Source organism: Saccostrea echinata, unplaced genomic scaffold (genome assembly GCF_033153115.1).
Source record: "Saccostrea echinata isolate AGI-Se365-2 ecotype Australia unplaced genomic scaffold, CSIRO_AGI_Sech_v1 ptg000049l, whole genome shotgun sequence".
In the NCBI taxonomy this organism is placed as follows: domain Eukaryota; kingdom Metazoa; phylum Mollusca; class Bivalvia; order Ostreida; family Ostreidae; genus Saccostrea; species Saccostrea echinata.
The window spans coordinates 998633-1025914 of record NW_026889798.1 but is presented as its reverse complement, the minus strand read 5'-3'; the positions used below and the strand labels follow the sequence as shown (position 1 = coordinate 1025914).

At 33.3% G+C, this 27282-nt stretch overlaps 1 protein-coding gene across 1 annotated transcript; it reads right to left on the bottom strand.

Annotated features, from left to right (window-relative positions):
- Positions 1–3026: 3026 nt before the first annotated feature.
- On the bottom strand, positions 3027–4683 carry LOC133203247 (uncharacterized). The gene is made up of 3 exons (XM_061339066.1): positions 3933–4683; positions 3321–3617; positions 3027–3058 (listed from the first exon to the last, which is right to left on the bottom strand). Exons 1-3 carry the CDS (start codon positions 4681–4683, stop codon positions 3027–3029), a joined length of 1080 nt encoding a protein of 359 aa, XP_061195050.1.
- Between the last annotated feature and the right edge of the window lie 22599 nt (positions 4684–27282).

The following is a 27282-nucleotide window of genomic DNA, read 5'->3' as shown; positions in this document are numbered from 1 at the left end:
TCATAACAAACGATGTTTTAACATAACTTTGCCATCTAGGCCTATTTCCAGAAACAGGCAAATTGTGTGTGTGTGTGTGTTGGGGGGGGGGGGGGGAGGGAGGTGACAAAATTGATTGGGTTTGGCTTTTCAAGAAGGTTTTTGCCTAATGAAATACTAAAAAAAGTTTGCACATTTTGATAAATTCATTAAAAACGCTTTGTACTAAAGTAGTATTATTTGTTGTTGAGAAAATAAATTTAAAAAGTTCAATTATGGGCCCAAAATTTATTTCCCCCCTTTTAGCAAAACCTATTTTACATCATTAATTAAATTCTGTTATTTCAGACTGGTAATTAATTAAGGAAATACCTATAAGAGGCCCATAGGTCACATGCTCACCTGAGCATTTTATGCTCGATTTGACGAAACATGTACTGTGTAAATTGTAGAATTATTTTGACTTTTTCTTTGGTAAGCCCAATATGAAGGAGTGTGCATTTAGAGGCAAACACCTTAGTACTGGTATTACTGTCTCATGACAGCATCTAGTTTTTTTGTATTTGATTGCACGATTCTCCATCTTCACAGTCTACTGATGAATGTTAAAATTTAGCATTTTATTGAGAATGCTTCATTGAAGCTAAAAAAGGACAATTATGCGTTCAAAACGATTGATTTTTCTTTTAGTGAACATGCAATTTCATAAAATCGTCATCACCATCTTCCATTGGAAAGACCTCCTTAAATGCTTCTGTTTATTATTATTATTATTAGATCTTTACACCTTTCTGGGGAAAGACCTATTGAAATTGTTCTATTTATAATTCTTTTTTCTCCCGCTGATTTTTTGTTTCGAGGTTACTGAAAATATTTTTTGTTCCTCGAAATGGTCATTAGAAATAAAGGAGAGATTTGACCTAACGACTATGAACTTTGACCCCTTTCGGAGTTTTTGCCCGTTGTACGAAAAACCTTGTTAAACCATATAATTTTTTTTTTACATTTCTGCTTTTACTGAACGACTGTGAATTCAAATTGTGTTGAATACAATATTTTCGTGTAAACTCGCGCGTATATTAATATTCAATTAGAAATGTACTATTTCATTTGTGTGCTTCACGACATGCATACTAGACAAGTTTATGTTATTTACACATCCATAACATTTACAAAACTAAAAGTAAACATTCCTTAAGTATATTGTAACTGTGGCGCCACAATATGTGCAGTGAGGGTAGGAACCAGTGATGGGGTCGATTTTCTTTCAAAAGTAATCGATTAGATTATAATTACTTTGAAATTTAAAAGTGATCGTTTACAAGCTGATTACAGCCATCTTTTAAAGTAATCAATTACATCTGATTACTTTTCCATCATGTAACCAGGATTACTTGTGATTACTTTAGATTACATAAATTCTTTAAAAAGAAATTTCTTATAAGTTCTTTGTTTAATGTTCGCGAAAGAAATGTTTTCTTGGTTTTTTCACAGGGCATTATATATTAAAATCAATGCTCATTTTACACATTTTTTTTAATTGTTATTAATCATCATACATTTTAAAAGATTAGGTAGAGTTCAGACCAAATTTGGTTACATGTCCTTATATAGATGCTTGAGATGGTTTATCTGATCACCTGCTTTCTATTTTATATACAGGTAAATATCTATTATTGTTGAGGAAAATACAAATAAAACTAATTTATCAATCCAATTGGACATAACTATAGTTAGAGGGATTCAACAGAAAACCGATATGTATAATTGACCATTACATGTACAAAAATGCAATAGAAAGTTGTCCATACCCAATATCAAAAGGAAGCTAAAATTTGTACTGATATTGATTGATTATTGTTAAGCACCGAGTCGGCTTTTTTCTGTCATATTTTGGCAGCACTGATATTGCAAAAATGTCATTTGTTGATATTACGATAATTCTTAAAAATGGGTCTCCATTTTCATGTACGTTATTAAAATAAAGTCAGTTCTTTTTGGTAAAAGGGTATCCACTCATAGTCATCCCAAAATCTATTTTTCCACGAGAAGTACTTTACAAATGAAGAACACAGTGGTCATGAATTAATCAATTTTGGTAAAAGGTCGAGTACAAATTACAATCATGTAATCAGTTTGAGTGCTAGATAAACATGTGTAGAGAAGACGATTTTAATAAAGATATAATGCATATTTTCCAACTAAGCCCCACTTCTGGGCCTGAACGCTGATCTTGGAGACTACGATTTGAACAAGGAAAGTCCAGCTTTGGAGTCTGAGCCCTAAACTCAGAGGCCATGAATGTTACAATTTTAGTAGAGGGCTCATTTGCTTATCATATCCTTGCTAAAAATTTGATTGCATGATATCCATGAATAAAGAAGAAGATTGTTCAAGATTGCATAAATTTTTCATGGGTGGTTTTTCCCAGCCCCTCAGGCCCAAGGGAGACAGAAACGTCAAATATTCAAATTTTTTGTCCTCTTTTACCATGAATGCTCTATACTAATTTTTGTTGATACTAGTATTGGTTCAGTGGTAAAAAAAACTGAAAAATGTTCAATAGGTCACAATCTATGTACAATAAATCGACGCACGATGTCAACAAATAGAAATAAGATTGAATTTTAAAAAAAAGTCGCAATATGTCACCTAAGTGACACAGGTAATCTAAAATTAACGTTAGATATTTAAATATTTTTCAACTATAAACGACAAAAAATATCTGTGACAGACATTTAAGAAAGTTTGGCATTGAGGCATGATACACTATGAACCGTCCTTTCCTTCTTCATCTTGTGCATCATCATAAGACAAGTTAAAATCAACAGTTTATTTTTTTTAAAAAACTTAAAAAAATAACAATTTACAATATCGTTGATAGATCAACATGTACAAGAGCATGCAAATATTAAAAATGTAACCAACTGAAAATAGAAGATCGAAATAATGAACATCAATGGATAATTACACAAGTCCTTCTAGAAAATTAAATATGATCTGTAAACAGTTACACTGACATAAAAATAAATTTCATCACCTCATGTTTAGGTGTGTTCATTCTTACCATTGTCGCTTCCTGAAAGACATCCCAAACAAGTAGAGTCTGTATACATCTACATTCACTTCACCAGTATGTATATTATATGGCAATGGTATTCTATTCTGTGCTGTATGTAAACAACTGAGTGAATGTTCATATCTACGTGTTCTGTATAAGTACATAGCAAGATACAGAATGTCGGATGCGAAACCAAATGAACATGACAGCTTCAACAATACATATACTTTACTAGCTGCTTTGTAATACACCTTATTATAATTTTTATTGGGATATATACCTTCCTGTATCAAGTTGGTAGAGTCCCGTAACAAATTTGATGTCATCCTTTGTAATACAGCAACCTTATATTGTGTCAACTTTCCCCTCATAACACCCTCTATTTGTTTCATGAAAACGTAGAACTCCTCAAAATAAAAAATACACCCGTTCAAGTCCAATTCTGTAAAAAAGCTATAATCTAACGCAGTGCTAGATATGATACTGTTTTCCTCTGTACGGACTGTCAATGCTCTGTTTAATATGGCTTTACTGAGGTAAGGTCTCAAGGTTTGACTTAATAGCAGACATGATATCCCTTTACAATACAAATCATATAACTTACTGAACAATGAAGTTTGGACAACTCCGATGACTCTCAGTCGAAACATATTGTTCTGAGGAATAAAAAAGTTTGGACATTCTCCAGTATGTACCCAGTGTATCAAAAGTTTAAAGCATTCCCAGAAACAAGGCAACAAGTTATCTGGTGTCCAAGTCAAAAACTTCTTATTCTGAATTACCCAAAATAGATTTGTTTTTATGAAATATGAAGAAAGAACTGGTGTAACGTTCTGAAAATTAATTACCTCTTTAAGAAAGATTTTAAAGAGACCATAACATAAAAACTGACAGTGGTTCATTGAATAAACAATTTTTTGTTCTGCTTGCGAGAATGAGATTCTCCATTCTTCTCCATTTTCAGGTGTGCTACCGATGGGAACAACATGGAATCCTCCGCTTAATATATCTAACACAATATTTTCAGATGGCCAATCTTGTTGTCGACATCGCTGTATCCATGGTATAGCGCCTGTCGGCCATTGCTGTGACTGCAAACAGTATGCATTGTCTATTTCTGTTTCGTCTTGTAGTATTATTGTAGAACAAGGACCATGAGGCCAAGGAGAGGTGGTCATGATAGAGATGATAGGGTTGTACTTCGTTAATCGCAAATGGTTCTCGCGAAATAAGACACTAGATATAAAAACTTCGTTATTGCTCATTATACAGGAGGATCTGATTAGTGGATCTGTTGATGGAGTCATAAGATTAAGCCTGGTAAATCCTGGTGATAAGTCGTCACAATCCATCAGAATCACGGTGTGTTGTGGGATACGGTAGAAACTGATCTGTGAGAGATCACATATAACCTTGTGGTCAGGATACCAATACATGACATCTAAATCTGAATCAGGTAGTCTGAATCCCTCACGCCTACTCCCACTATTCATTTTGTCCAATCCCCGCATGATGCACACAGGTTTACACACCATCTCCTTAGTGTCCATCACTTCCCTCCTAAATCTCACTTCTGTTAGACTCCCTACTTTACGACACAGTCCTACGTAAATCGCTTCTGACAGTCGAGGTATGTGATGCATTCCGATGTATCATAAGTTAGTTAAATAGCAGAAATCTGAAACACAAACAGTCCTTTATCTCTAGTTTACATTTTAATACGTATCAATTGTATCAATGTTTAGGGACTATTGTAGAAGGTATTTCAATTAGTTGAATAGCAGAAATCTGAAACGCAAACATTCTTTTATCTCAGGTTTACTTGTTAATGCGTGTTAAATAAAATATCAATTTTTACTGAATATTTTTAAAGGTTTTTTTCATTAATTTAGGCCACCATAAGTAATAAATGTCAATCGTAGAAGGACTTCTTATGATAAACGTACACATTATATACTTATACTTCTTCCCAGACATTATTAAAATCGTTTTCTATAAATAAATTCCGTAGCCATTGCTGTTCTTCAAGAGTAATATCCTTTTGACGGCAGTTACGTAATAAACAGTATATAACATCGGATTCAAATAGCCAAGGATGATTTCCTTAAAGACATATATATTCCACTTTCAAATAGCCAAAGGTGTTTGATTGTAGACCGGCCAGAGATTTTGCATAAAGTCTTACTATTAAATAACGTTTAAAAATTATTAAAAAAAAAAAAAACCTAGATGCGATCTCGTTGCGAGCAACGAGTGGGTCTTCCGTCCGATTTTCGATAAGAAGAGATAAGAATTTGACTGAGATTTTCGTTAAAAAATAGTTATATACATAAATTGTTAAGACAAACAAATTTCCTTCAGTAATGTGTAACAAAATATTTATCATTAAAAAATTATAGATTAAACACTTCCGGCCCGTTTTGGCACCTGATATGTGTGGTCAGCCCCTTTTTCTTGATATCGTCTTAAAGCTCTCATGATTTTTAACTCTTTCTGTTCAACAACTTTTCAGAAATTCTTTTTCGTTTCCGAGATATATGCAAGAGAAATATTAAGGGCCGGCCCTAAATGGTGACGTCTAGCAAAAATTGAATGATCGCATATTATTAAGAATATTATTTTGAACGTCTTTTGCTAAAATATTATCAAAATATTATCAAAATATTCTTCCTTTTCAAGATTTATTGCGCCGAAGATGATACAATCTGACCCCTAATTACCCCTTATTGCATAAGATATGATGTAAACACCATGTTATATCGTTAAAGAGTGTGAGGATAAACTATTTCGCTTCAGTAATATATTGCAAAATATTGATCATTAAATAGTTATTGATGAAAGAATTTCGGCCCCTCTCAGCCCCTATTTTGAGGAGCCAGCCCCTTTTTCTTCATACCACTTTAAAGCTCTTATGATTTTGAACACTTTTTGTTCAACAACTATTCAGAAATTCTTTTTCGTTTCCGGGCTATATGCAAACGATATATTTAGGGGCCAGCCCTACAACTCAGTAATGGGGACGTTTAGCAAAAATTGAAAGGTTAAATATTGTTTAAAACATTATTTTGAACATCTTTTATTCAATATTGCTTATCAAAATATTTCCCGCTTTCGAGATATAGAGTGCCAAAGATTTGGCATTCTGGCCCCTTATGTCCCCTAATTATGTAACATATGACATACATATTATAATGTATACAGTGCCGACCAGACACAACCTAACACCAGAGCGAACCCTAAGCGCACCCCGGGTTCGCTTTCTGGGTTCGCTCGGGGTCCGCTACGGGTCCGCTTTCAGAAATTTTGGGTGCGCTCTGCGTTCGCTCGGGGTCAGCTCTGGGTCCGCTAGAGCGAACCCGGCGTTCGCTTTCTGGGTTCGCTTTACGCACTCAAGCGTGAAGCGGACCACGCTTTAATCTTGTCGCGAGTAAGCCCCGCCCCTTGTATATTCCAAATACAGTAGTGAAATCGATCATTATTGTTTTTGTGGCGATCGATACATAAGCATGTACAGCGGCTGCAACGTTATTGTTGAAAACACAACACAAACGATTCCGCACGATTAAACCTGTTACACGAACGATCCTTCACGTACACGATTCTTCACGTTACACTACCATTCATGATTGTTAATGCAAACCCGCTATTTTTTACGCAAAATAGTTAAAGGTATATAGGAGTGAATATTTTTTAGAACGAAATAACTTAAGGCTTAATTAATAGATATTTTAGATTAAAAATAATTATTGGTGAAATTCATCGACTTTGGAAAACTGAAAAAAAAAAATATATTTAGAAATGGATATTTTTGAAACTACATGTACATGTAAATAAGACTTAATACATGTATTTATTTTAGATTACAAATAATTATTTATGTAATTCTCCGACTTTGGAAAATTGTTTTTTTTAATTAATCTTTTTGATACTTAAAGATGTAATTTATGATTGAATGCTGCTTGTTCTATCACATGATATAGATGGGCCGTGAGTTTTGATTTAATTGGATTTTATTATATGCAGTAAGCGGGTATAAGATTTTTAATTAAAAATGGCCTAAAATGATTCAAAACTGTATCCATCTTTCCATTTATGAATTTCAAAAATCAGCCATTTTTTATTCCTTCATTTGCCGAAATTATATTAAAAAAAATAATAATTAGCATCAGGGATTAAAAGTAACCCCGACAATCATATCGTGTACGTTTGCCGACTAAATATTCAAATGTAAGTATTGGGAATTTTTTTTTCATGTACATTTTTGATGTATCGATATAAAACAATCAAGACCACAATTAGCAGTTAATATAATAAACATCAGAGAAAAAAATCGTTAAATATCTAAATAGGCTTTATTATAAAAGTTACGCTATTTTTAAAGAATACAATACTGTACGACTTACTATATTGCTTATTTACTACCGATAATTAGTTCGTTCAATTATGTAAATCGCGCTTCATTTTCCCCCCCTTTATTTCAGTTAAAAAAACAAACAAACAAGCTTATTAAAGCTTTAAATTATTTTTCTTGTAGAAGATAAATCAAAATAATACCATAGTTGTTTACGATCGGACATACATGTACATTTAATTTTTTTTTTCATTTTCAATTAAGAAGATCAATAATTTTAATGTTGATCTGGATTTAGACGAAATGGAAATTAGAATTATAAAGTAATTGAATAAAAGCACGTACATGTACATAATTATACATAATCTTGTACAGTAACTTGAAATTATGAAATGCATTGATTTGTCAAAAACCTTTTCTTTTTTCATTTTTTAGTAACAATTGCAATAACCATTATTTCCCTTTTTCTTTTATACACGAAAGTACCTTTTTACGAAATGTTAATGGATTTTAAAAATAAAAAATACAGAAAATAAATGTGTAAAAATAACATACTACCTGGATAATTAAGATATAAATAATTCTTTTAATCATGTTAATAACAGTTTCACACTTTACATTAATATACTTTGCTTGTACAATGTTTTATTTACATCGAATAACAAACTGGATTAGTCGAGGCGCTGATTGGTTAACACGTGTTATCGCTAATCCTGATTGACAACTCCGTTACGCAACACCGAACGCGCGTTCGCTTTCTGGGTTCGCTACTGAATTTTGGGTTCGCTTTCTGGGTTCGCTCTAGGTCCGCTGCGGGTTCGCTCGGGGTCCGCTCCGGGTTCGCTCGGGGACCGCTATAGCGAACCCCAAGTGAACCCCAAGCGAACCCAGAAAGCGAACCCGGGGTGCGCTCTGGGTTCGCTTTCTGTTAGGTTGTGTCTGGTCGGTACTGGAGTTGTAAATTGTTAAGATAAACATTTTTATTTCAGTAATGTATGCCAAAATATTGATCGTTAAAGAGTTATTGATTTAATACTTTTGGCCCCTCTCGGCCCCTTATATGATAATTCAGCCCTTTTTTCTTGATATCATATTAAAGATCTTGTTATTCTGCACAAATATTGTTCAGTATGTTTTTACAAAATAATTATACTTTAAAAGATATGATACAAAATGTCTCAAAAATTCACTCATGATTCGTGTCCTAAATTTCGACCCCTACCGAGCTTCCGTACTAGGCACTTCCGGAAAATATCTAAACCCAGGTGCAAAATGGCAACATGTCCTCTATCATCACTGAAAATTTCAGCGCTCTACCTTAAGCCGTTTTTGAGTTCCATCGCAGACAAGGAGGTCCTCTGAATTTTGATAAATGGGCGATAACTTTCGACCGGAAGTAAATATCCCTTAACAGACTTGCCGGAATTAACTTCAGATGTCAACGCATCTTCTTTGAAAATTTGAATAAAATCGAACGAGCCATCTCTGAGAAAATCTTCTGCACAAATTTTGTAAGGAGAAAAAAGAATAATAAGAACTAGAGCAAAGCTCGTTGCAAAGCAACGAGTAGGTCTTCCGTCCTGTTTTGACCGGAAGTGACGTCAACAAGAGAAAGGAATGAGTTTAGACGTCTCCATTGACTTTAAAATTACAATTTTGCATCAAAACCTGCAAAATAAGCTATTTCTGGCTACATCCGGTTTGACCGGAAGTGATGTTGAAGGATGATAAATTTGGTTGGACGCTTCTGGTTACATAAATTAACTAATAACATGTCGAAAACGGCAAAAATATGCATTTCTGACTACTTCTATTTTGGCCGGAAGTGACGTTATTTGACGACTTTTGACAATCTTATTCACTTCTACTTGTCATTTTGAACAATTTTGCTTCTTTGATGTATCACAAATTCTCAATAGTTTTGGAGATGTTGAGAAAACACTTTCAGCCCCTGTAGATCCCTTATTTTAGGGGTCAGCCCCTAATTGTTGATATCAATAAAAGAGCTTGCCATTATGCACAACTTTTGTTCTATATGTTTTAAGAAAATATTTACAAGTAAAGAGATATTCTTGAAAAAATGCTAAAAATTTTGATATTCTCAATAAGACTATTTTCGGAGCATCAAAGTGCGGCACTTCCGGGAAAAATGAACTACCTAGTACATATTTATGAACATTGCTCTATCATTGTTGAAAATATCAAGTTCCTATTTAAAGTGTTTTTTTTTAAGAAAACGAGCGGACAAAGTAACCCTCTAAAAATCACCCAATCGCAGAAATCTCCGGACCGGAAGTGAGGTTATCAAAATAAAAAATATATATCTAGATTTTTTTATTTTCTACCAGACCTGAAAGTTTCCTGAAAATCAAATAACCCGTTTCCGAGAACTCGCGTGCACAAAATCGGTAGGGAAAAAACAATAATAAAATTATGCCTGGACATTTTTTTTATTTCTCTGCAAGTGACCTTGACCTTTGATCAAGGTCATGACACAGCCTCCGTTCATAAGCAATCTCTGTTTCAAGTAAGAGCTTCCAGTGATTTTCTATTACTAAATCATAGCTTGGAATAGAAATTAATTTTTTTCTGTCAGTATCCTTGAACTTGACGGAATAACCTTGGGTCAGTGTCAAGACAAACCCTCAATCTCAAACAACCTCTGTTTTAAGAAAGAGGTTCTAGTGATTCCCCCTTAGAAATTCATATCCCAGACAGGCATTTTACAACTTTTTCTGCCAGTGACCCTGAATTTGCTGAAATAACCTTATTTTAAGTCATCTAAAACCGGCGGACCATAAGCAATCTTTGTACCAAGTGCGAACATAAAAAATTAAAGCCTAGATGGTAATAATACAATTTTCTTTGTCAAAGTCGAAGCAAACATTTTTGTCACAAGCAATCTCTGTATCAAGTATGAGCTTCCAGTGATTCTCAATTACAAATAAATGGCTCGAACAAAACTTTTCTTCTTTCTCCACTGACCTTGAATTTGCTGGAATGACCTTGGATCAAGACTATGACACACCCTAGCATCATTGGCAATCTTTGTAACAAGTATGAGCTTCCATTTAATCCAAAAAGTCATAGCCTGGGCAAACTTGGAGGGACAGACGGGCAGCTAGACAAGCGGACAGACAGACGGACAATATGATTCCTAATCCCCCTCCCCCCGGCCCAGACACTTCGGTTGCGGGGGATATAAATTCCTATGTTAAATTTTGAACACCCATTCAGATTTGGAAAAAAAAATTAAATCTTTACTATTTCAGGGAGATATTATAAGTATGTTTTCTCATTCCGGCCCACAGGTTTTTAGAGAATAATTTTTTTCAAATGACCTTTCCAATTTTTACTACTTACTTTCTTAATTATCTTCTGTTGGAAGAGGATGTGGTCATTCATTTGATCAATAACGTTTGGTTGATACTGACCCAGTGATTCTTGAAAAGATAAGAATGAGAAAAAAATTACAAGTACCAGGTTTACAGCGACAACGTCGATTATGCTTACATCGAGAAAGCCAATATCGAAGTCAGAGAACAAACAAATTGTGAACAGAAAATCTTACTTAGCCTTTGGCATGAGAGATGGGGTACTGATTAAAAATTGAAATTATTTTTATATAGTCAATTTTTTTTTCGATCGACGTTTTGACGCTCACCCCCCCCCCCCTCCAAAAAAATGATTGAAAACTTCGCCTCTGAAGGGAAGCATTTTATCTATTTCCGGGGGGGGGGGATATACGTTTACTGATGAGAGGAAATTTAATCAACTATCACTCCTATAAATATGAATGATTGCTTCGGAATATTTGGTTACAATTACATGGCTTTAATATTTATTTATACACGTAAGTTAATGTCAGCTAAGAACTAAATTAACATCTGCTATAGACAAAACCAATAAATTTTTTGCTATTTAGGATTATCTACATATATAGATCTATTTGTAAGAACCACTTTTTATAAAACAAATTTTCGCCCATGATGTATTTGGCACTCTATTTAATTACCATTTTATTTGGATGTCGATCAACACATTTTTTTTCAAAAACCCCGGAGTGCAAAATAAGCGAAACTGGCCAATGAAGATGTTTAAAAATCCTGATTCCGCAATCGCATCATCTCGTGCGTTTCAATCAGAGGTCGGAAAAACAACCCCGAATGTTTTAACATTACCGAATGTTAAAAATTTTACACAAGATGGAGTCGCTTCCTATTTATTAAGATAGACGGAGTTGAAAGTCCCTTCTAGCTAATAAGTATATTTAAGGTAATATCTTTACATTCAATAAACTTAAACTCAATACTCAACAGAAAAAATATCTTCCCTCATTGAGGGAAGATCTTTTATAGTCATTTATTTCAAAGTCTAGGAAAGGGGGGGGGGGAGTCTACGTAATACATTCGAAGTTTTTTTTTCCTGTTAGTTGGAAAGGCCCGAGAAATTGCGATTGACTTACATATATCTCGGTCTAAAAACACTCTGACAAACCCAAACCACGCAGTTTTATTCAGGACATGTGTACAGTGAAATGAAAAAAGTATATTCAATCCAGTTAATTTGAGAAAAAAAATAGTCCGGCATTTTTTCAACCTCGTTCGGTTAATTTATTAATTAATCTTTTTTCCGTGAAGGAGGAAGGCATGGACGAAGGATTAAATAAAAATTATTTCCAGGTGTACAAAAGCACCCGCGCATGGACTTCATTTTAGTACTACATATTGTGATTGAAGTTGAAAATAATCAACAAACAGATTTACAGAATAGAGAGATTATGATTGATATTGTGAATAAAATTAAGAAAATTGAACAATATTTGATACAGGAACTACCTGGTATATATGTATATGAGCAAATGAGTCTCTCTCTCTCTCTCCCTCTCTCTCTCTCTCTCTCTCTCTCTCTCTCTCTCTCTCTCTCTCTCTCTCTCTCTCTCTCTCTCTCAATCGTTTTTTTTAAACTAACCCAGACAAGTCAATTATTTGAAAGAAAATACTCAGTTCTATACGGTAAACGATACAAATAGTTTAATAGTTTATGATACAAAGGCTGCCGATTATGATTTTAATAATTGAAATAAAGTTGTCGAAGTGTATTAATTAAGAATGATAAATTTGTGATATTTAGTAGCTGCACTGAAGTTCACTGGTCTGAAGAAAAAAAATGGGATGGATGACCAGAGACTCCGGTCCGTCAATATATATATATTTTTTTCCAGAAAGCTACGTGTACAGTAACTGTTCTGCAGTTAGATATTCAAGTGATACTAAAATTTTCCCGGTATTTACCTTTTCCGTCCCAATTGATATTTAAAAAAATATGTTATATGCATTCTGAAATTTACAGGTCTGGATGTACGATATAGGTTTATTGTTATCTACATGTATAACCCGCTACCGATATTTAATCCCACAACAAAATTATGATGTTAGCATACTATACTTAAAAAAGATCATTTACGAGTTTTGAATTAATTATAAAAACAAAATTCATTGCTTAAAATTTTGAGGTATTTTATTAAAACTTTACTATCAACCCTGTAATATAAATAGGCATAGTGTAACACAGAAGTCGCTTATGAGGTTCAGACCTTGGCCACGTGACGGAGTTACCTATCAATGTTTAATCCTTTTCATTGTTTACTTTTCAAAAAAATAACGAATCATTTTTAAGTAAGACTGGTCACCCTTATGATTCGAAGGATTCTCTTTAAAAGTTTAAAATTGGTATAATTAAGGAATCACTGTCTAGTTAGTAGAGTATGCCAGGGCATCAACGATAGTTGGAAACGTGGGATAATTTGCATAACGGGCGAAGCCCGTTATGCATAAATTATCCCACGTTTCCAACTATCGTTGATGTCCCTGGCATACTCTACTAACTAGACAGTGATTCCTTATATTTCCATTTCATTTTAAAATAAAATTGTAAATTTAGATTTTAAAAATGTAGACTAATAGATTTAAATTACACTAGACCTCACATGTCAATTTCAATAGTCCCCGCCCACCGACCTCAACCACAAAGACAGCAGCACGAGAATTACATGCATATTTGGCCTCCTTAGAGTCAGACGCAAAGACAGCCGCACGAGAATTACATGCATATTATGCCTTCTTAGCTACTGACCTTTCGCTTGGCAAAATTTGCATTCCGTTAGAATGATCAAGAAATCAACTCTCCTAACTTTCAAAGAGTTATCACAGAGAAAACAAATAGAAATGGAAATGTTCATGAATATTTCCATTTCTATTTGTTTTCCCGTAAGTCGTTGTGTTTGTAAATTAGATTTAGAACAACAATGTTTGATGACTGCGCACTGGTTTACATGCACGCGATGGACTGCTTTGACGAAAAGCGATCGAAGGAATGGTTAATGGTTGCATAGTTGTAAACAAACACAAAACCTGGCTAGACGTTTTGGATTAAGGCTACATGTATCATGATCAAATTTAAAACAAAGATAAACTAACATAATCTCAAATATTCGATATTTATAATTGTCCATTAATTGTCGTGTTTACAAAATAGACTTAAAACGCCGATTTTTATTTTATATTGAGGGATGGGTTACGTAACGGTAAACAGAATACATTATGTAGAATCTGGGGTTCAGGTGAATGAAAGAATCACGCAGTTAATGATTGTGAATTATTTGACTCTTAAAAGTTTTATCGCGTTTATATTGTTTGCTTTCATATTTAAACAAATAAAAGATACTTGTACTTTTTTCTGTTTCTCTCTCTTTCTCTCTTGGAAGGTTTTTTATTTTAAAACACAATAAAAAGAGAAAGTTGTCACCGAATAATCTGAATAGGAACCAAAGAGCACGTTTAAAACCTAATTTAAAAATATTAGGATACAGCGTTGAAAAATATATTATTTATGGCAAGTTTATTTCAGTTATACGCTTTAAGAATTCTTCTTCACTAGCCAAATGAAAACGGGTCCTTGTTTACGGGTCTTGCTTTTTTCCCTACCATACACAAGACTCGAACAAAATATTATTTTCATGAGACAAAGAAGGTGTAAAGGAACAACTTTTTATCGACAGCCATATCGAAATGTTTTCTCGTTTTTGAGTTATAAAGCAAAAACTTTCAAGGGCCCTAGGTCCCTAATTTAAGGGGCCAGCTCCTCAATAGTGGTGTAAAATAAAAGGTATTTAAATTGTACACAACTTTTATTCTACATGACTTAACAAAATATTTCTTATTTAAAAGATACAAATGAAAACAAGTGTCAATTTTTGCTCTTTCATGCGTCCTAATTTTTGACCCCTATCTATCGGCAATTTGAACGCAGAAATCAAAAAACAAAAACCAATGTTGACAACTTCATTGCTTCTGTTTCTTATATTCAGTAGTATTTATGTTCCAACTTTTGTTGTCTCGGAATATTTGTCTTGAAATTAAAGACCCTAAATTTTCGCTTAAAGGGAAATAACTAGAAAGCAGAAGTGGTTTTTGGAAAAATATTATATTATTCTGATAGAGTTTTGTAACGTCTATAAACTCGGAAATTTTGATTAAAATCCGTTGAGAAATAAGCAAGATATGAGGCATCAAAGTTAACAAGTAGGAAAAAGAGGATAAAAATTTGGTCTGTAGCGGACGTTGATGTTTGGTATTTCGGGTAAAAATGAACATCCAAGTACAAATCTACATATGTTGCTCTATCATCACTGAAAATCTCACGTTCCTGTGTTAAGTGCTTTTCTTGAAAATGCCCGGACAAACTAACCCTCGAAAATCACCAAATCTCGAAAATCTCCGGACCAGAAGTGACGTCATCAAAATGAAAAAATATATATCTAGATTTTTTAATTCTCTATCAGACCTGAAAGTTTCATGAAAATCGGGCGAGCCGTTTCCGAGAACTCGCATGCACAAAATCGGTAGGAAAAAAAAAACATTAATAAAAATAGTGGAAAAGAAACCTAAGAATAACAGTAAGGTCTTCCGCTGAAGTCGGAAGACCTTAATAAAGGTAAAAAAGAAACCGAAGAATAATAGAAGGGTCTTCCGCTGAATACGGAAGACCCTAACTAGATGAGATCTCGTTGCAAGCAACGAGTAGGTCTTCCGTCCGATTTTTCGATAAGATGAGATATGATTTTGACTATGATCTTTGTCAAAAGATAATAATATACAGACTTCCCTAATTAGATTTCATTCTTTTGATTTATATAACATTATCAAAGAGCTATAGAAGACATGCTTTTGTCCCCTCTGAGCCCCTAATTTGAGTGGTCAGCCCCTTTTTCTTTATATCAATTGAAAGGTCTTGTGATTTTGAAAACGTTTTGTTTAAGAAATTTTCAGAGATTTCTTTTCGTTGTGGAGATATGCTGAATTGAAATATTAGAGGCCACCGCACCAAGTCTTTAAGAGGGCCGTTTCACAAAAACTGAAAGGTGCATATTGTTTAGAACATTATTCTGATCATCTTTTGTTCAGTATTGCTTATCAAAATATTCTCCCTTTTCGAGATATAAAGCGTCAAAGATTAAGCATTCTGGCCCCTTGTGACCCCTTATTACGTAACATACAATCAGAATCTTATCACATATATTTGTAAATCGTTATGATAAACATCTTTGCTTCGGTAATGTATTACAAATTATTGATCGTTAAAGAGTTATAGATGAAAGACTTTTGGCCCCTCTCAGCCCCTAATTTGAGGGGTCAGTCCCTTTTCCTTGATATCAAATGAAAGGTCTTGTGATTTTGAAGACTTTTTGTTCAACAACTATTCAGAGATTTCTTTTCGTTGTGGAGATATGCTGAATTGAAATATTTAGGGGCCTCCCTTCCAAGTCCTTAATGGGGCCGTTTGACAAAAAATAAAAGGGTGCATATTGTTTAGAACATTATTCTGACCATCTTTTGTTCAGTATTGCTTATCAATATATTCTCACTTTTCTAGATATAAAGCGTCAAAGATTTAGCATTCTAGCCCCTTGTGACCCCTTATTACGTAACATATGATCAGAATCTTATCATATATTGTTGTAAATCGTAAAGATAAGCATCTTTGCTTCAGTAATGTATTACAAATTATTGATCGTTAAAGAGTTAAAGATGAAAGACTTTTGGCCCCTCTCAGCCCCTAATTTGAGGGTCAGCCCCTTTTTCTTGATATTTAATGAAAGGTCGTATCATTCTGCACAACTTTTTTTCTATATGTTTTAACAAATTCTTAACATGTATGAAGATATGAAAGAAAAGGTGTAAAATTTTGTCAGTTGTTTCTGAGACATTTTTTGAGCCCTACCGAGCTTCGGCGCCTTTTGCGCTAGAGAGATTTTGACACCTGCCTGCAAATCTACAAACCTTCCCCTACCTTTACTGAAAATCTTGACTCAATATCTTAAGTCGTTTCGGAGGAGTTTCCAGGACAAGCCGACCCTCTGAAAATCAGAAAATCCTAAATATTTCGAGATGAAAAGTGACGTCATCAACGAAAAAATTTCCAATAAGGTTCAGATCAATACCTACCAGATCTGAAAGTTTCATGAAAATCGGCCAAGACGTTACCGAGAACTTGCGTGCACAAAATCGGTAAGAATAATAATAATAACTACAGCAAAGCTCGTTGCAAAGCAACGAGTAGGTCTTCAGTCCTGTGTTGACCGGAAGTGACGTCAACAAGAGAAAGGAAGGAGTTTCGACGTCTCCAGTGACTTTAAAATTACAATTTTGCATCAAAACCAGCAAAATAGGCTATTTCTGGCTACTTCCGGTTTGACCGGAAGTGATGTTGAGGGATGATAAATTTGGTTGGACGCTTCTGGTTACATAAACATGTCGAAACGCCAAAAATATGCATTTTCTGACTACTTCCGTTTTGGGCGGAAGTGACATAATTTGACGACTTTTGACAATCTTATTCACTTCTACTTGTCATTTTGAACAAATTTGCTTCTTTGATGTATCACAAATTCTCAATAGTTTTTGAGATTTTGAGAAAACACTTTCAGCCCCTGTAGATCCCTTATTTTAGGGGTCAGCCCCTAATTGTTGATATCGAATGAAAGAGCTTGCCATTCTGCACAACTTTTGTTTTATATGTTTTAACAAACTATTTACAAGTAAAGAGATATTCTTGAAAAAATGCTAAAAATTTTGATATTCTCAATAAGAATATTTTTGGAGCATAGCGAGCGTCAAAGTGCGGTACTTCTGGAAAAATTGAACTACCTAGTACATATTTATGAACATTGCTCTATCATTGCTGAAAATATCAAGTTCCTATTTTAAGTGCTTTTTAGAGCGAACAAAGTGAACCTCTAAAAATCACTTAATCGCAGAAATCTCCGGACCGGAATTGACGTCGTCAAAATAAAAACATATATATCTAGATTTTTTTTATTTTCTACCAGACCTGAAAGTTTCCTGAAAATCAAACAACCCGTTTCCGAGAACTCGCGTGCACAAAATCGGTAGGGAAAAAAATAATAAAATTATGCCTGGACATGTTTTTTTTATTTCTCTGCAAGTGACCTTGAACTTGCCAGAAAGACCTTTGATCAAGGTCATGACACAGCCTCCGTTCATAAGCTATCTCTGTTTCAAGTAAGAGCTTCCAGTGATTTTCTAGTACTAAATCATAGCATGAAATAGAAATCAATTTTTCCTGTCAGTATCTTTGAACTTGACGGAATAACCTTTGATCGGTGTCAATACATACAATCAATCTCAAACAACCTCTGTTTTAAGAAAGCGGTTCTAGTGATTCCCCCTTAGAAATTCATATCCCAGACAGGCATTTTATAATTTTTTTCTGCCAGTGACCCTGGATTTGCTGAAATAACCTTATTTTAAGTCATCTAAAGCCAGCGGACCATAAGCAATCTGTGTACCAAGTACGAACTTAAAAATTTACAGCCTAGATCGTAATCATACAATTTTCTTTGTCAAAGTCGAAGCAAACCTTTTTGCCACAATCAATCTCTGTATGAAGAATGAGCTTCCAGTGATTCTCAATTACAAATAAATGGCTCGGACAAAACATTCATTCTTTCTCCAGTGACCTTGAATTTGCCGGAATGACCTTGGTTCAAGACCACGACACACCCTAGGATCATTGGCAATCTTTGTAACAACTATGAGCTTCCATTTAATCCAAAAAATCATAGCCTGGGCAAACTTGGATAGACAGACGGACAATATGATTCCTAATCCCCCCTCCCCTTCCCCACACGTTTGCAGAGGATATTAATTCCTATGTTAAATTTTGAACATTCTGATCTAAAAAAAAAATTAATCTTTACTATTTCAGGGAGATATTATAAGTATGTTTTCTCAATCTGGCCCACAGTTTTCTAGAGAATAATTTTTTTTAAATGATCCTTTCCAATTTTTAATGCTTGTATTTCTTAATTATCTTATGTTGGAAGAGAATGTGGTCATTCATTTGATCAACAACGTTTGGTTGGTAATGACCCAGTGATTCTTGAAAAGATAAGAATGAGAAAAAAATTACAAGTACCAGGTTTACAGCTACAACGTCGATTTTGCTCACACTGAGAAAGCCAACATCGAAGTCGGAGAACAAACAAATGATGAGCAAAAAATCTTACTTAGCCTTTGGCATGAGAGATGGGGTACTGATTAAAAATTGAAATTATTTTTATTTATTATATATTTGTTATATAATACAGGATTTTTGCATCCCTGATATGAACACAGGCACACGCCCTGTATTACACACCCTGTATAAGCACCCTTTATTTCACCCTTTATCACACCCTTTATTACACCTTTTCGGAACATTTCTGTATTTTTTCATTTGGAGTATCTCGGATCTTTTTCTATTTGTTAATGAAGTTTATTTAAATTGTAATTTTAGTCCATCAGATATCTTAATGCTTTTCAAAATAATTATTTGTTCAATTTATAATTATTTCATTTCTTATCGCCGAATGCATTGCATTTGGAAAAAAAAAAAATGAGAAACGGAAATTCAACAACAACAGAACACATTCGATTATTTAAAAAATGGTAATTAATTGACAAGTTTATTTAAGATTTTCAGACACTGTTTTCAAATATATAATAAAAACAACAATACATGGCAAAATCTGTATCACACCCCATATCAACCCTCGACCAATATCAGCCCTCTGGCCTTCGGCCCTCGGGCTGATATTGGAGTCTCGGGTTGATATGGGGTGTGATACAGATTTTGCCATGTATTATTCTCTATATATTCAATATTTTTTTTTAAGATCGACGTTTTGACCCCCCCCCCAACAATGATTGAAAACTTCGCCTCTGAAGGGAAGCATTTTATCTATTTGGGGGGGGGGGGATACGTTCATGTGTACTGATGAGAGGAAATTTAATCAACTATCACTCCTATAAATATGAATGATTGCTTCGGAATATTTGGTTACAATTACATGGCTTTTATATTTATTTATATAGGTAAGTTAATGCCAGCTAAGAACTAAATTAACATCTGTTATAGACAAAACAAATAAATTTGTAGCTATTTAGGGTTATCTACTTGTATAGATCTATTTGTAAGAACCACTTTTTATAAAACAAATTTTCGCTCATGATATATTTGGCACTCTATTTAATTACCATTTTATTTGGATGTCGATCAACACATTTTTTTCAAAAACCCCGGAGTGCAAAATAAGCGAAACTGTCAAATGAAGATGTTTAAAAATCCTGATTCCGCAATCGCATCGTCTCGGGCGTTTCCGTCAGAGGTCGGAAAAGTTTTAACATTACCGGATGTTGAAATTTTATACAAGATGGAGTCGCTTCCTATTTATAAAGGATAGACGGAGTTGAAAGTCCCTTCTAGCTAATTAGTATATTTTAGGTAATATCTTTACATTCAATAAAGTTAAACTCAATAGTCATTTATTTCAAAGTTTGGGAAAGGGGGGGGGGGGAGTCTACATAATACATTCAAAGTTTTTTTCCGTTAGTTAGAAAGGCCCGAGAAGTTGCGACTGACTTATCTTGGTCTAAAAACACTTTGACAAACCCAAACCACGCAGTTTTATTCAGGACACGTGTACAGTGAAATGAAAAAAGTATATTCAATCCAGTTAATTTGAGAAAAAAAATAGTTTGGCATTTTTTCAACCTCGTTCGGTTAATTTATTAATTAATCTTTTTTCCGTGTAGAAGGAAAGCATGGACGAACGATTAAATAAAAAATATTTCCAGGTGTACAAAAGCACCCGTGCATGGACTTCATTTTAGTACTACATATTGTGATTGAAGTTGAAAATAATCAACAAATAGATTTACAGAATAGAGAGATTATGATTGATATTGTGAATAAAATTAAGAAAATTGAACAATATCTGATACAGAACTATCTGATATATATGTGCACGAGCAAATGTCTCTCTCTCTCTCTCTCTCTCTCTCTCTCTCTCTCTCTCTCTGGATCGTATTTTTTAAAACTAACCCAGAAAGGTAATTACGTAAGTTACAAGTCAATTATTTGAAAGAAAATACTCAATTCTATACGTTAAACGATACAAATAGTTTAATAGTTTATGAAACAAAGGCTGCCGATTATGATTTTAATAATTGAAATAAAGTTTTCAAAGTGTATTGATTAAGAATGATAAATTTGTGATATTCAGTAGCTGCACTGAAGTTCACTGGTCTGAAAAAAAATGGGATGGATGACCAGAGACTCCGGTCCGTCAATAAATTATTTTTTTTTCTCGGAAAGCTACATGTACAGTTCTGCAGTTAGATATTCAAATGATTCTAAAATTTTCCCAGTGTGTACCTTTTCCGTTCCAATTGATATTTAAAAAAAAATGTTATATGCATTCTGAAATTTACAGTTCTGGACAAACGATATAGGTTTATTGTTATCTACATGTATAACCCGCTACCGATATTTAATCCCACAACAAAATTATGATGTTAGCATACTTTACTTAAAAAATATCATTCACGGGTTTTGAATTAAGTATAAAAACAAAATTCATTGCTTTAAAATCCTGATGTATTTTATTTAAAATTAACTATCAACCCTGTAATATAAATAGGCATAGTGCAACACAGAATTCGCTTATGAAGTTCAGACCTTCGCCACGTGACGGAGTTACCTATTAATGTTGAATCCATTTCATTGTTTACTTTTCAATAAAATAGCGAATCATTCTTGAAGTAAGACTGGTCACCCTTATGATTCGGAAGATTCTCTTTAAAAGTTTAAAGTTGGTATAATCATGATAAAAACCTGTGATGAAAAAAATATGACTGGAAATATTTGTGTTGAAAACGGATTAATTTACTGTTTCAAAACGTAGAGAAAGCGCAAAGCTTGTGCATTTAATAGTTAAATTAAAGTAACCGCAGATCGCTAGTCCATACGCAATGAATTACCAAATTAAAAGTAAAATTACACACTGTTGGGAAATAAATTGTTGGTAACGTTAAAACAATTGAAATATGGAGATAACGAACATTTAAAATTTAAGACTGATTTAATGCTTAGCGTTTTGTACTTAAATCAAATCTAAGATATTAAGATAATTTATTTGAAAGATTCGATTTGCTTAAAGAAAATATTATTTTCCCTAAGTCGTTGTGTTTGTAAATAAGATTTAGAACAACAATGTTTGATGACTGCGCACTGGTTAACATGCACACGATGGACTACTTTGACCACAAGCGATCGAAGGAATGGTTGCGTAATTGTAAACAAACACAAAACCTGGCTAGACGTTTTGGATTAAGGCTACATGTATCATGATCAAATTTAAAACAAAGATAAACTAACATAATCTCAAATATTCGATATTAATAATTGTCCATTAATTGTCGTGTTTACAAAATAGACTTAAAACGCCGATTTTTATTTCGTTTACGACTGTGGGTCAATGGTTCACACGCGGTGGATAGCTTTAGATCTTCTCGGCCGCGCGTGATTGAGGGATGGGTTACGTTACGGTAAACAGAATAGAATCTGGGGTTCAGGTGAATGTAAGAATCACGCAGTTAATGATTGTGAATTATTTGACTATTAAAAGTTTTTTCGCGTTTATATTGTTTGCTTTCATATTTAAACAAAGAAAAGATACTTGTTCTTTTTTTGTACAGTTTTCTCTCTTTCTCTCTTGGAAGGTTCTTTATATTAAAACACAATAAAAAGTGAAAGTTGTCACCGAATAATCTGAATAGGAACCAAAGAGCACGTTTAAAACCTAATTTAAAAAAAATAGGATACAGCGTTGAAAGATATATTATTTATGGCAAGTTTATTTCAGTTATACGTATAAAGAGTTCTTCTTCACTAGCCAAATGAAAACGGGTCCTTGTTTACGGCTCTAGCTTTTTTTCCGTACCATACACAAGACTCGAACAAAATAATATTTTCATGAGACAAAGAAGGTATAAAGGAACAACTTTTTATCGACAGCCATATCGAAATATTTTCTCGTTTTTGAGTTATAAAGCAAAAACTTTCAAGGGCAATAGATACCTAATTTAAGGGGCCAGCTCCTTTTTAGTGGTGTCAAATAAAAGGTAATTAAATTGTACACAACTTTTATTCTACATGTCTTAATAAAATATTTCTTATTTAAAAGATACAAAGGAAAACATGTGTCAATTTTTGCTCTTTTATGCGTCCTAATTTTTGACCCCTATCTAGCGGCAGTTTGAACGCAGAAATCAAAAAACAAAAACCAATGTTCACAACTTCATTGCTTCTGTTTCTTATATTCAGTAGTATTTATGTTCCAACTTTTGTAGTCTCGGAATATTTGTCTGGAAATTAAAGACCTAAATTTTCACTTAAAGGGAAATAACTCGAAAGCGGGAGTGGATTTTGATGTTATATCATTCTGTTAGAGTTTTTTAACGTCTATAAACTCTGAAATTTTGATTAAAATCTGTTAAGAAATAAGCGAGATAGGAGGCATCAAAATTAACAAGTAGGAAAAATAAGATAAAAAATTGGGCTGTAGCGGAGGTTGATGTTTGGTATTTCGGGTAAAAATGAACATCCAAGTACAAATCTACATATGTTGCTCTATCATCACTGAAAATCTCACGTTCCTTGTTTAGTGCTTTTCTTGAAAATGCCCGGACAAACTAACCCTCGAAAATCACCAAATCTCGAAAATCTCCGGACCGCAAGTGACGTCATCAAAATAAAAAATATATATCTAGATTTTCTAATTCTCAATCAGACCTGAAAGTTTCATGAAAATCGGGCGAGCCGTTTTCGAGAACTCGCGTGCACAAAATCGGTAGGAAAAAAAAACAATAAAAATAGTGGAAAAGAAACCTGAGAATAACAGTAAGGTCTTCCGCTGAAGTCGGAAGACCTTAATATTAATAATAATAATAATAATAGGGAAAAAGAAACCGAACGAAAACAATAATACCTTAATAATAAAGGTAAAAAAGAAACTTAAGAATAATAGAAGGGTCTTCCGCTGAAGACGGAAGACCCTAAAAAAAACATAATTGAAAAATCAATCGTTTTTTCTCGCAAATTTACATGGACGGAATGCATATTAAAAAAAAAAAGTACAGATTTACATGTTTTAAATTTCTTTTTAAAATACATCCACTTTTGGCAGTGCTGTATTTATTAAGAAAATTATAGCATTTGTCCACAAACTTTATGGAAAACCCTCGTACATTAAAAATTCCATAATCGATATTTTGCAAATAATTAGAAAAACAGCATATTGCATAATTAAAAAAAAAGATTTTTGATAACAAGTATGTTTATCATTCTTTTTTTTAATCTTGATCCCTTATGTAACACACTAAGCTACGCTTAACAACTTCAATCTATTCAACCATAATGTTACATGGATGTATCACGTAGTGTAATGTATTAATAATATATCAAGAGAGAATATTACGCAAGAACACTGTGTCGTTTTTCTTCCAATAACCAAAAAATGCGCTTAAATACCTTAGAGCTGTTTTTACAACTTTTCATAAGCGTACTGAAATGAAATTTAAACAATAATTGAAATGTGATTATTACGTTAGAAATACGTTAGAGCCGTTTTCATGACTTTTCATTTTTACACCGTAGTGTATTTAAACGTTATCATTTAGAAGAAAAAAATACCTAACGACTCTAGAACATCCGTGTTAATGCGTATGATTATGAAAAGTTTATATAGAATATATAGTGAAATGAAAATATATTACACGTTTTACGCTGTTGACGTAAAAAGATTTTTTTTTCTTTTTAAAACCCAAATTCTCGAGAGGGACGTTAAACAACATACAAAACAAACAAACGTTACGGTTGTCCTCCAGGAAAACACCCTTAGCTTTATATATGAACCCGGAATTTTATATACGTTTAATTACGTTTATGTAACTTTACGGCCGTGCGGCTCTAGAACTGCCTGGACGTTGAAAGGATATAGGAAACATTGTACTGTTAATAATAAAAATATAGATCTCCCAAAAGATAGATTTTTTTTGTTAAAAAAAAATGTTAAATGCTATGAATGCTAAAAAAGTAAAAAAAAATTACACTTATGTTAATCAAAAATTTAATATGAAAAGTATATTTGGATATAAAATAGACAAACCTGTATGATGAAATATCTGTCTCTGATGGAAACTCCCTTCCCGCGTGACTTACGATTTGTAATTAAGCAATTATACATTTCCGGTTGAAAGACCAGTCAATTTCCTTATCATGGTAAAGATTTGTAAATAAGGTTTAGGTCCTATTAATATCACACTTAAATTATCATGCTCAAAATGTATCGTACAAATTACAACATACCTACATGGGATAACTTAATAGGCAAAAAGCCTGAAATGTCGTGAGGCAATCATTTGTATTCTTTTATTAAGTATTGTATAAATATGAACTATTGAGACATCGCTGATGTATCGTTTTGCTGTAATGTACCAAATCGTTTTACAACAACAACCCCCTCCCCCCACACACATGTGAAGCGTGCCAAACGGGTACAGAGGTTAAAGACTGTGTTAAAGTGGGAATTTCTTTATTTTCGTTATTTCATTGACATTTTACCAAAAATACTAGTTATCATACATGTATAACACTGGTGACAAATAAAATGAGAATATATTGATATCTGAAGTTTTAAGCCAAGTACTTTTTACAGCACAAATGGGGACCTCATTAAAATTGACACACAAGTTCTTGAAATATTGTATCTAAACGAGGACTTTAAAAAAAAATATATAAAATAATCTCTTCTGTGCTTTTTATTCACTAAATACAACTGTCCTCACCAGTGATAAGGGTCGCTGTCTCTATAGGCACTTGAATGTTTTATAATTTAAAGTGTATACATATCTTACACAAGAGTGGAACGTTTATCAATCGATGACATGTGCGTTTGAATCATCACTACACAATTCAGGGGACTTTGTGTGTATAAATTATTAAAATACAATAAAGGATATCTGTGTATAAATCATTACATTTGTACATTTGCAAAACTGTAGGGACATTTATGTATTCAATATTATAATAAACTAGAGGTCATATGGATAAAGAATATTAATAAGCCATAGGGACATTAGTAGGTGAAATATAGAGATAACGAACAGTAATCAAGCTCAAAAGTCTAGTGAATCAATACAAATCGTAAACGGAGCAAGCACAGACCTTTAAAAGCATCAGAGATGGGATCAGGTGCCAGGGAGGAGTAATCATCCCCTGTCGACCGGTCACACCCGTCGCGTGCTCCATGCCGTAATCGGACAAAGGGGAAAATCCGTACATAATTTAGTGTATAAATAATAGCCTAACGATTAGTATGAAAATCTTCGGGCAGCATGCGACTTAATGATAGATTGTATTTGCTGACAAAATCATTGTATCGACAATAGAATTTGTGGAATGTTGACTTCAAACGAGACTGTTGATATCCTTGTTTCAACAACTTGTTTGTCAATAGCTTGCCTCTTAGAAATTGCTCTTACGTAGAGCACGCTCTTGTGTATCAAAGAACTGGGAGACATAAACTACATATGAATGTGATAAAGATATACTGCTACATAAATAAGGAAAGTTCACAATAGAAAAACTAAAGTCATCACATTTATCATAAAGAATTGTTGTTGGTTACCATTAACGTCCTAACACTTACAATAACATATGTAACATATCACATGATTAATAACCAGCATTCATATTATAAGATAAAAGCAAATGTATATAATTTTTGGAATAAATGTAAATTCTTTTTAATGCAACCGATTCAAAAGTTAAAAAAGTTTTAAAAACACGGTAACATTTTAAAAATGTTTATTAAAATCTAAAGTAAAATTAAATATAATCCATTGATATTAAAACAAAGTAAAAGGAAACTGTAAATGAATGAAAGGCACTTTAAGAATTCACTAAACAACAATTTCTAAATAAATTCTCCAAAACAAATATCCCATAACACAATCCTTAAAGATAATTTCTAAATATAAATCCACTAATTATTAAATTACCCCTTGTATATACTCTGTCGTTTCCTCTTACTCCCCCTAACTCCTCCTGCTCTACTTAGCTAAGGTCTAGACGTAATTAATCACTATCATCTCCACCTCCCATTCATTACGATCAGTTTACTTTCTCCTCTTACCCTAATTGCTGATAGATCCCCATGATCTTTCCATAGTCTGGGTCAAACCATCAAATAAATCTCCCTGGGTGACTAGTATAGTAAGATAAGGCTACAGAGTAAGTAAGTATAAAATTAAAATAAAATAAAAATAATATTTCTACGCTACAAAAGTCTCAATATGTGGCGTGACAATAAGTTTCTATAATTGCATCTATTAAAATATCATATCATTCAATGCCTGTGATTAGTCGGCTATTGTCACGTGATTCTGTTATAAAACACTTACAATACAGACACTTCCTAAAATAC